Source organism: Abramis brama, assembly GCF_963993115.1.
Source record: "Abramis brama genome assembly, chromosome: 1".
In the NCBI taxonomy this organism is placed as follows: domain Eukaryota; kingdom Metazoa; phylum Chordata; class Actinopteri; order Cypriniformes; family Leuciscidae; genus Abramis; species Abramis brama.
In genome coordinates this window covers 75,673,663-75,685,552 of record NC_139963.1, presented here as the reverse complement: position 1 = coordinate 75,685,552, position 11,890 = coordinate 75,673,663, and the positions used below count along the sequence as shown (strand labels likewise).

General features: G+C 41.8%; 1 protein-coding gene across 2 annotated transcripts in view; it reads right to left on the bottom strand.

The window, feature by feature from the left end:
• Nucleotides 1-7,131: 7,131 nt before the first annotated feature.
• The window catches only part of LOC311089358 (uncharacterized protein), a 46,812-nt gene continuing 42,053 nt past the window's right edge, over nucleotides 7,132-11,890 (bottom strand). The window contains exons 2-7 of one of the 2 annotated variants that reach the window (XM_084123996.1): nucleotides 11,364-11,678; nucleotides 10,919-11,266; nucleotides 7,948-8,037; nucleotides 7,667-7,726; nucleotides 7,441-7,521; nucleotides 7,132-7,329 (exon numbers count right to left, since the gene is read on the bottom strand). In XM_084123996.1, coding sequence (XP_083980122.1) covers nucleotides 7,274-7,329; nucleotides 7,441-7,521; nucleotides 7,667-7,726; nucleotides 7,948-8,037; nucleotides 10,919-11,266; nucleotides 11,364-11,678 — 950 coding nt within the window. In that variant the 3' untranslated portion in view covers nucleotides 7,132-7,273. Of the gene's footprint in view, nucleotides 7,330-7,439; nucleotides 7,522-7,666; nucleotides 7,727-7,947; nucleotides 8,038-10,918; nucleotides 11,267-11,363; nucleotides 11,679-11,890 lie in introns of those variants that run through there. The other variant, XR_014607676.1, reaches the window with a different exon arrangement.

Below are 11,890 nucleotides of genomic sequence, written 5' to 3'. Positions count from 1 at the left end.
CTTCTCAGAGATCTTTGATGCCAGGATTATTAGACTTTATTTTACAACAAAGCCGAGCATCTTTTGCAGAAGACAACACCAGTTTTTTGCTCAGCTCACACATACAGTTGGGAGAAAAAGTATTTGATACACTGCCGATTTTGCCGGTTATCGTACTTACAAAGCATTTAGAGGTCTGCAATTTTTATCATAGGTACACTTCAACTGTGAGAGACGGAATCTAAAACAAAAATCTAGAAAATCACATTGTATGATTTTTAAATAATTTGTTTGCATTTTATTCAAGCCAGCGCATGTCCAGGCCCGTCTGAAGTTTGCCAATGACCATCTGGATGATCCAGAGGAGGAATGGGAGAAGGTCATATGGTCTGATGAGACAAAAATAGAGCTTTTTGGTCTAAACTCCACTCGCCGTGTTTGGAGGAAGAAGGATGAGTACAACCCCAAGAACACCATCCCAACCGTGAAGCATGGAGGTGGAAACATCATTCTTTGGGGATGCTTTTCTGCAAAGGGGACAGGACGACTGCACCGTATTGAGGGGAGGATGGATGGGGCCATGTATCGTGAGATCTTGGCCAACAACCTCCTTCCCTCAGTAAGAGCATTGAAGATGGGTCGTGGCTGGGTCTTCCTAACTAAGGAGTGGCTCCGTAAGAAGCATCTCAAAGTCCTGGAGTGGCCTAGCCAGTCTACAGACCTGAAACCAATAGAAAATCTTTGGAGGGAGCTGAAAGTCCGTATTGCCCAGCAACAGCCCTGAAACCTGAAGGATCTGGAGAAGGTCTGTATGGAGGAGTGGGCCAGAATCCCTGCAGTGTGTGCAAACCTGGTCAAGAACTACAGGAAACGTATGATCTCAGTAATTGCAAACAAAGGTTTCTGTACCAAATATTAAGTTCTGCTTTTCTGATGTATCAAATACTTATGTCATGCAATAAAATGCAAATTAATTACTTAAAAATCATACAATGTGATTTTCTGGATTTTTGTTTTAGATTCCGTCACTCACAGATGAAGAGTACATATGATAAAAATTACAGACTTCTACATGCTTTGTAAGTGGGAAAACCTGCAAAACTGGCAGTGTATCAAATACTTGTTCTCCCCACTGTATATACCATACATCCTTTTCCAAAGATGGTAACACACCCTATAGATCTTCTTGGGTAAAAAGAATTTTCTGCTGCAAGCAACATTCTAAGCCTTTCTTCAGGCTTCAGAAAGTCAAACCAAAGTCACACACAGATGTAATAATAGTGTACAAACGTATAGCTATATTATATTAAATTACATATTTTCAAAAAAAAAAATCAAACTTATTTTCTAAATAATACGTCTACAAGGCCGAAACTCACCATACTTATTGATGAGGGCACTGCTTTAAGCAAAGAATCATGCCTTCTTGTGTACCTGAGGTGCTCCGTTAATAATTCTGAACCAACTACATTTTTCTTAGACTTGGTGGAACTTCAGTCCACTAATGCAGAGGGAATTACTGCGGCTCTTTTGAATTGTTTATTAGGTCATGGCCTTGACAATGCCTTTCTCAGTGAGTGTCTTTAGAGTCTTTAGCAGGCTAAAAAGCAAGTTGCCACGTCTGATCGGCTGGCATTGTTTAAACCATAGACTTGAGCTGGCGGTTGGGGATGCTGTTAAGCAGTGCACAGAAATTAATCATTTTTCAAGTTTCATGGACAAATTGTATTGTCTGTACCACCAATCCCCCAAGAATCAAAGGGAGCTCAGTTCTGCCGTCTCAGAATTAGGAATTGTGATTAAAAAGATTGGCAGAGTCCTGAGTGTGAGGTGGGTGTCCTCATCACACAGAGCAGTGAAGGCAGTGTGGACAATGCATGAGGCGCTTTATGCTATAATGCTTGCCATTAAGGCACCTTTCATTTCTTTTGAAATGAATTGTAAGATATCGCCACGTCACATTTGAGTGCAGTACTCTGCCGATGTTGACCCCATTTGCCTTTTGCAAGTCAAGAAGTTCGGGGTGGTCTGTGAAGGGTTTATTACGGTTTGCAATGTAATAAGCTGTTCTGAATACTGACATTGTAGAGGAGGTTATCTCCTCTTGTGCCACAAGTAAACTTGAGTCTAACTGCTTTTCTGATCTCTTTTTCAGTATTGCAACTGCCTGTATGTGACTTTGCGATGACTTGTGTTCATGTATTTTCTTTCGCAGTGATGTCATTTGTTTGGTTTTTGTTCTTCCATATGGGGAAATTTTACAGTTTTGCCATTCACTGGAAAAAGTGTACCTTTGAGTTCCTTGTCTGTAAACACCAAGTGATGTGGCACTTTTGCATACAGAACACCCTAACTTCTTGTTAGAGACATAGATAAATGGGTATGCTTTTTTGAAATATTCATATTGAGAAATTCCCCAACAATCTGGCAAATTCTGTTCTAAGCTATTGCTCTGGGCTAGGCTACTGGTACTGTTTTGGGCTGTGGTGTTGATGCTGCTTTGGGCTATGCTGTTACGGGCCTGTGCTGTGCTACTACTGCTACTGCTTGGCTGGGCAGGGCTGGGCTTGGCTGCCGCTGGGTTGCTGCTGAGCTGTGCAGTGGTGCTGATGCTGGACTGAGCTGGGCTGAGGTGCTGATATTGGGCTGCGATGCTACTACTGATGTTTCCCTGGGCTATGACCTGGGCAGCTTTCATTCTCCTAATCATGGTGAAAATATGGAATTTGAAAAGTGGTACTAAGAGTCACTTCAGCTTAAATCATGATGACTGCAACAGTAAAAATGGAGAACGCAATCTGCTCTGTATCAGGCCAAATAAGTCATTTTTATACAGACCCACCCTCGCTCGTGAGCGAGCTGTCAATAATACTCCGCGCGGACTGGCGCGGTCATTGTTGATACGCTGCCTGGAGCACTGTCTATGAGCAGAATGGCTAAGCGATTGTGGGGTTCTGTTCTTGGGTGTAATAAGGAACACAGCAGTTATTTTGATGTTCCTAATTCCGAACCGCTGAAGACGCAGTGGCTGAGTTTGTTTTCGAAGGGAATATTCCCCACGAGCGCGAATCATTTCACACACCAGACTGCTTTACAAACGAGGGTCAGTTTAAAGCTGGTTTTGCTAAGAAGCTGCTCCTGAAAAAAGGATCGGTACCAACTATTCGTGTTCCTGCTGCACCTCCAGAAGAACTGAAGTGAGTGTAACGTTTTATCAAGCTTTATATTAATCTTTATATTAATCTTTGCAAATCGCTTGCACGCTTCACGATAAATGCGGCTAAGGTTTACACTCAGGGTTCATTACGGCATGTTTTCTATGTACGACATTCTCAATATAATTCATAATCCCACGTTTATAATGAACAACGTGTTATGGTTATTGTGTTATTGTGTTACAAACGGTGTACGCACAGAACAGAGGGGCGGGGTGAGCAAAGCTCATTATCATTTAAAGACACATGCACTTAAACGGCGTGCTGAAAACAGAGCTGTTTTTGACCAGGTAAAATGAGTGTTTTCTTACAATACCAATGAGAATTTTTAATTAAAGTATATTACAAACTTTTAATTTAGACCCTAAAGAATCATATTAGCTTGTACAAAAATGCCATTATATGACCCCTTTAAGAAAATAGATGATTTAATGAGAATGATCTAAAAGAGTAAAACTGTCCTCATTTTCTAGCCTGCACTGTGTTTCACAAACAACAGTCTATTTTAGCCCATTATGGCCCATGTCGGAAGTCACTTTTAGGAACTGAATGGCTTAGATCAGAACTATTTCACAATGACAGTATGTATGAAGCCAGAGTCAAAATTAATCTCTGAAAGTTTTGTCTGTTTTCTAACCTGAACTCTTGACAGTGTATGTGTCTGTGGTCTAGACTTCTATTTTATTTTCAATTGCTATTCAAATTTTACTATTTTATTTAAGTAAACTACTTAAAGTTTCTATTTCACTTACAAGACTTTGTGGTTATTTTAGACTGTTCATAAGCACACCAATATTGAGATAAGGGTTTATTGAAATAAAGTTAATAATATTCAGAGGCTACTTAGAGAGATCTAATAATAAACTAACCCAGGACCCCTCCCGCTTAAATCTAAGGGAGAGGGCGCTACATGTGTATATGTTAAAGTATCATGAACCATGTAACACACATGTTGGCGCTGTCACACTCCTGACAATCTGAGTGTGTAAATCATGCTAGAGTTGATATTTGTTGACACTATACCACAGTTAAGTGTCTTTACATGTGTGTGAAACATGTGCATATTGTGAACCGCACTGGCTCAACACACATCTACTCTGAACACAAGGATATTCTTTTGCACACGAGAGCATTTCTGTTAGTTTCACTTTCTTATTTTAGCAGTTTCCTGCATGCCGTTAAAATCTAGAAATAAAATCATTACATTATTAGTGATAAAATTGTTCTGTTACTTAAACGTTATCCACTATCCATGACTCCTGAATTATGAAACAGTTTTTAAAGTATTTTAAAAGTAATTATTAGCATCAGTTCCAGTTTGGTCAAACAGAAAGTATTTGCACACACTACATGAGCGTCTCTAAAGAAGAGATTAATCTGTCTCAGGGAGTGTTTCTACACATGGATTATAATGTGCTGCTTTACTCTGAGGAAGAAAGATCAGATCCAGCCTCCTTTATCAACACTACAGATGTTCTGGAAGATAGATCTGGGATGTATTTCTCAAGCACCACTGATTTAACTTTCGCCTCCCTGAACTTCTGGACCACTGTCTCAATGGTGTTATTAAAAGCCCGGAAGACTTTTATTCCTCCTTGAGCCCCAAAAGGTTTACCCACAGATGCCACTCAATGGCAACTATTGCAGGAAGAGAGCGGCCGATGGCTCAGGACTTCAGGAGGTCTGTGGAGCGCCGAAGCTCCAGGACTGCATCTGGAGACACTCCCTCGCCTTGATGAGGTCCTTCATTTAGACGGCTTGCAACATCGCCTTGGTGTGCAACAAGAATCGCCTCCAGCCGGGCCCACTGCCACGCATGCCTGGCAAGGAATCACTCCTCTAATCTATCTGGAGGAGACTCCTCTTTTCCACCGGCCATGGCAAGGGTCATCATGTTCAACTCCTGGAGAGAGGGAGGAGACAGGCTTACTTAAAACATCTGTCTCAACTCTCCTCAGAGATAGACCGGGCCAACAACATGCTCTCTGCCGGATCGGATCGGGCCTGCCGATGCTTCTGGTTTGGGCATGAGGAGCTAGCGGCTGAGTTTTGATAAAGGCAGAGATCCGACTCAAACTCCTCCGCCAGCTCCACCTGTGAGCCTCATAAACAAAGCAGTGGGACTGGACTGCTATGTGCAAATGCTTTGCTCCCGTCCCTCTTAAAGAGAGCCAGGCGGGAGCGGAGCTTCTTCACTGTGAATCGATCGCATTGAGTACAGCCAGACCCTCGAGAGTTAACCCAGCGTGCTTTGCTCCAAAACAGATCACACATCATCAGGTGTAGTGGAGCATTTCCATGACGTGATGCACTTTTTAAACCAACCAGCCATCTGTGTGACACTTTTACAGACAAACAGCTTTCTGAAGACAAAAGAGCTGATGATGTTTTACATCAGGGCACCTGTGATGTCATCTGACTGCTGTAGCCAATCAGAAATCAAATTTCTTCTTCCTTGCACTGCTCGCCCAACAGACATTTCTTGCTGGATGAAGGACCTTCAACTAAACCTTGCTGAGACAGAACTGCTCATGGTGTCGGCCAACCCAACCCATCACACAGCATGAAGAAGAATTAAAATATTCGTAACAAACATCTCAGGAAAGGAGACTTATTAAACACAACTGCAGAGGTTTTATTAAGAAAATTATAGCAATCATTCAAAATGAAAAAAGATGCTAAAAACTGAACAGACAAGATCCAAGAATCCTCAAATCAGCTCCATCACACAGAACAGAGAGAGATTATACAGTCTGACTGTGCGTTCACACCGGACGCGAATAGCGCGTCAAATTCGTGCCTGCCGCGTCTAGTTATACGCTTGACCACTTTGTGTTAATTCGCGCGTCAGAGGCGAAATCCGGAAGCGAAAGTTTCGAAACCCGTTGGCGGCCATATTTTTTAGATGTTTATCGAGCATTAGCATTAGCATTAATTGAGAGAGTCACCGCTCGTATATGCTCTGGAGAGCAGAAACAGCTGCGTAGGGGACATCGTCGCTGTACTCGGGTCCACCAGACCCTCCGGAGGGTTTCAGGAGTTTCACAATTTGCTCCAGGAGCTAGGTTTGGTGGACCTAACGGTGAGGACGCTGACGAGGACAGCGTAGGCCGTATAAGGCCTCGGCCTCGAGTGGTCGCTGCCTGACGAGCCCGCGCTGTACAGCCCGGCGCGAGGTTATTTTTGTTTTGATAATAAATGGAGCCAGCCTCCAAAAGTGAAACCTGTCCTGTGATTTTTTTCAGTTTTTATATGCTAAATTGTGTTTGTTATCTTTACATTAGATTAATAATGTTTCATATGATCTAGAATAGATATGGAATAAATAGCATTCAATACAAAATGAGTATCTCTCATATATTGAAATCGAGTTTTTATGTGAAAGATTTGCTTTGTTGTGCATTTTAGTCTTATTACAAAATAATTTATTGAGGCCAAACATAAATAACATTATAAACTGTCACTTCACCACGTGACAGCAGCAAGCAGGCTCCTGATTGGTTAATGCGGCGCGAATTGACGCAGAAGTTCAGATTTTTTAACTCGGGCGGCAGACGCAAATTCGTGTCAAACGCGTGAATGCACAAAAAGCACTAATAAAATCATTCGCGCTTAACGCGCCAGACGCTCAATTCGCGCCAGGAGGCGTATTCGCGTCTACCGCGCCGCGCTCTACGCCTCATTCGTGCCGCAGGAATTTTTACGCGCGTAACGCGGCTTTGCATTGACTTAACATTGAAATCACTCGCGCCTGACGCGCTATTCGCGTCCGGTGTGAACGCACCTTGAGTCTGTCCATTACTATATTAATATTATATTTAAAGCAGTTTACATATGAAGCACAAGAAAATGACTTTCAACACTGTAGGAAAATATATCCATAAAATCCATATAAATGAAAATAAATCTGGCTTTTTATATGTACATTTTTTTTTAATCTAAACTTGATTATGTCACTATAAGTGCTCAGAGTTTTTTCTCTGTTTTCTGAGAAGAAGAAAATAAAACAATGAACAATCCTCTGTAAGTTTTTGCTATTGTAAATATTGCTGCAGATTGGCTCTAAACTCATCAGTATTTTATTCTAATATTGTCTGCATCTCTATTTCCTCTGGGTGCTTCGAGTCCTTCCTCCCTGCAAAATAAAAGCATTGACTGACCTCTCGTATGTGTTTTTATCATGATTGCAGATTGTTCCAGATCAGATGAGTGTGAATCATCAGATTGTGTGCGGCTCAAAACTCACCAGCTCTTCTTGCACAGATGATCTGAAGAAGAATCACAGTAGGAGCAGCAAACACTGCGATCTCAACAATAATCACAATCACTGCAGGAAACATGAGAGGAAGAAGAGAAACTGTACATGACTGAAGTCAAGGGTATTCAACTATCAACAGTTATTGATGAAGCATTTACAGACTGACTGATAGTTTAATGTTATAAAGCTGTCAGTATAAATGAACGTGTCGTACCTCTGTATAATGATCCAGCAGACACACAGACTTCAGTTTCTGATGCTGTATCAGCTGGATCTGTGGATCACGTCTGTTAGTTCAGTTCAACACATAATGCCACATATACACAACATCATCATCACATAATACTTGAGCTTCACATCACAGAAATGATGAATATGTGCACGAGTCTGTCATCTATTATCTTCTTACTTCACTCTCAAGCTGTCAGGAGGAGAATGACTATCGCCATTGACCAAAAAAAAATCTTTTTATACAGTGATCATGTGGTCATGAACCTTGTGTAGGAGTTGCTGCTGTAGTTCGGCTTGATTTCTTCTCAGAGTTTGAGCTTCTGACTGGAATCAGTGTTGGTGAAGCGACTGGATCTGCAGAAGATGAATGTTCAGACGCATCATCTGTAGGACATTAACATCATGGGCCCTATCTTGCACCCAGCGCAATTGACTTTGTACACCGACGCATGTATCATTTTTGACTTTGTATCATTCCTATTTTGCACCCGCGCAAAGCGGACTTTTCCCTCCACAGATGCACGTCGGTAAGTTAGGAAATACACTTGCGCTCCCCAGGGCGGTTCAGCGCAAAGAGGAGGCGTGTTCCGGCGCAAACGTTCCTTCATGCTATTTTGCAGGTTTAGAAAACAATTGCGCCACTAACCAGGAAAAAATAGTTTAAAGTCAGTGGCGCGTTGCGCATGTTATTCATATGCTATTTTAAGGGCGCATGCTTGGCCATAATCAATGTAGCGTGTGCACAACGCGCATACACTTTGATTCTCTCATCTACACAGAAGCAGCAGTTTTCATTTTTGCAAATCATACATTATTACGATAGATAGATAGATAGATAGATAGACAATTTATTATAAAAGCATACATCTAGCTTACACATTTACCCAAATTATCATACGCCTGTTTAACCGAAGTTAATTTGGGTGGGTTTCTCCATTTCAATGTAACTTCTCTCTTTTACGGCCGTTACGAGAGCGTTGCTCTCCTTGGCTGTGAACCGCTCCTGGCGCGCGCCTGGCAAATCCGCCGTTACAATAGGAATCCGCTATGGAAAAAGCGCGTCTACTCTTAAAGGGAATGTGAGATGATGCTCTGATTGGTTTATTTCACGTTACGCCCAAACCACACCTATGAATAATGAAGCTACTTCAGACCAACACCTTTTAGATTTGCGCCGGGCGCAAGAGTCATTTATCCCGCCGGGAAAATAGCAACAGCGCCCGAGACCCGCCCACATGACACTTGCCTTTCAGATCGTTAAAATAGGGCCCCATATGTTCATATCGATCATGACATGCAGTTTGTGTTCCATCATCACAGTTTACAGTGGCAGTAGTTGAGAAGAGACTGTACTGTATTACTGTATAACTGTATTACTGTGTTACTGTATAATTTATTCCTGGTTTATATGAGAGTGAAACACATTTGAGCTTCTGCAAATAAACCTTCAGCTTGAATGAAGGACATAAGCCTTATAATTCCTAAACCTGACCTCCTACATGGGTCATACTAGGCTTTAATACACTCGTCTGATTTATGCAATATATCATATACAGTGGGGAGAACAAGTATTTGATACACTGCCGATTTTGTAGGTTTTCCCACTTACAAAGCATGTAGAAGTCTGTAATTTTTATCACATTGTATGATTTTTAAGTAATTAATTAGCATTTTATTGCATGACATAAGTATTTGATACATCAGAAAAGCAGAACTTAATATTTGGTACAGAAACCTTTGTTTGCAATTACAGAGATCATACGTTTCCTGTAGTTCTTGACCAGGTTTGCACACACTGCAGGGATTCTGGCCCACTCCTCCATACAGACCTTCTCCAGATCCTTCAGGTTTCGGGGCTGTCGCTGGGCAGTACAGACTTTCAGCTCCCTCCAAAGATTTTCTATTGGGTTCAGGTCTGGAGACTGGCTAGGCCACTCCAGGACCTTGAGATGCTTCTTACGGAGCCACTCCTTAGTTGCCCTGGCTGTGTGTTTCGGGTCGTTGTCATGCTGGAAGACCCAGCCACGACCCATCTTCAATGCTCTTACTGAGGGAAGGAGGTTGTTGGCCAAGATCTCGCGATACATGGCCCTTCCATCCTCCCCTCAATATGGTGCAGTCGCCCTGTCCCCTTTGCAGAAAAGCATCCCCAAAGAATGATGTTTCCACCTCCATGCTTCACGGTTGGGATGGTGTTCTTGGGGTTGTACTTATCCTTCTTCTTCCTCCAAACATGGCGAGTGGAGTTTAGACCAAAAAGCTCTATTTTTGTCTCATCAGACCACATGACCTTCTCCCATTCCTCCTCTGGATCATCCAGATGGTCATTGGCAAACTTCAGACAGGCCTGGACATGCGCTGGCTTGAGCAGGGGGACCTTGTGCGCTGCAGGATTTTAATCCATGACGGTGTAGTGTGTTATTAATGGTTTTCTTTGAGACTGTGGTCCCAGCTCTTTTCAGGTCATTGACCAGGTCCTGCCGTGTAGTTCTGGGCTGATCCCTCACCTTCCTCATGATCATTGATGCCCCACGAGGTGAGATCTTGCATGGTGCCCCAGACCGAGGGAGATTGACCGTCATCTTGAACTTCTTCCATTTTCTAATAATTGCGCCAATAGTTGTTGCCTTCTCACCAAGCTGCTTGCCTATTGTCCTGTAGCCCATCCCAGCCTTGTGCAGGTCTACAGTTTTATCCCTGATGTCCTTACACAGCTCTCTGGTCTTGGCCATTGTGGAGAGGTTGGAGTCTGTTTGATTGAGTGTGTGGACAGGTGTCTTTTATACAGGTAACAAGTTCAAACAGGTGCAGTTAATACAGGTAATGAGTGGAGAACAGGAAGGCTTCTTAAAGAAAAACGGAATTCTTACTGGTTGGTAGGTGATCAAATACTTATGTCATGCAATAAAATTCAAATTAATTATTTAAAAATCATACAATGTGATTTTCTGGATTTTTGTTTTGATTCCGTCACTCACAGTTCAAGTGTACTTATGATAAATATTACAGACTTCTACATGCTTTGTAAGTAGGAATCGGCAGTGTATCAAATACTTGTTCTCCCCACTGTATGACCCATGTAGGAGGCCAATATTGGGAATTATAAGGATTGTTATGCAGTTTATGACTTTGAACACTAATATTTTACAACTCCAAAACGTATGAAGCCATCAGAAAGAGTAGAGCCAATCTGTGGAAGTTTTCACAAATCTGTCAGAAAAGAGTGTTTTCTCACCTGAATACTTGACAGTGTATCTGACTAAGGTCTCGAGTTGATTTCTGCGAGTAAGCTGACATCTCCACTCTCTGTTGTCATCTTCATTCAGGAGTGTTGTAGTCAGAGTGATGATACAGCGATATTGATCTGATGAGAATAATATCTGATATCTGGAGTCTGTCTTCAGATCAACACCAGCCTGATTCACCCACAACAGCACAACTCCCTCAAAATAGACCAAATAATCACAGGAGTATAGAGTATATGAATACAACTGACAGGAGAGAGTCACAGAGCGGCCTGGACTGATCTCAGTCTGTGAGGATGATGATGAAGATGATGATGATGATGATGGAGACACTGAAACTGAACACAAGACACAAATCACAGACTCTTCAATCATCATCTGAGTTTAAAGGGAGAATCTGCCCTTTTTAAATTGACCACATAATCATAAACTTACCATGAAGAACATGCAGATAAACATCAGCATCAGGTCCTTGTCGTCTGTCATTCACATATTGTCTGCAGATGTAATATCCATAATCTTCTCCTGTGACGTTCTTGATGTTCAGAGAGCAGTCAGACTCCAGACTCAGTCTCTCATGTCTCTCTGTGTCTTTATTCTTTATCCCTCCATCAATCAGTTTAACTTCTGCTGAATCACTGAATCTGTTGTAGGTCCATGTAGTTGATTTGCAGTCAGAAAGAGCTTTATTACAGGACAGAGAGACATTTTCACCCAAACTGATGAACACATGATCCACTCCACTGGTTCCTGAAACACAGTATATCTCAGTGATCATTATGATATATATTAATAAATGAAACATAAAACATACCAGGATAAAAAGCAGAAGTTTTAAATCATAGTATTTTTCCTGACTTAAAGCAAACAACACACTCTCCAGAATAAACTATTAGTCTTTATCAGAGAGCTGTTCAAATCACTGACACACTCTTAATATGAAGATAATTCTTCATCATCAG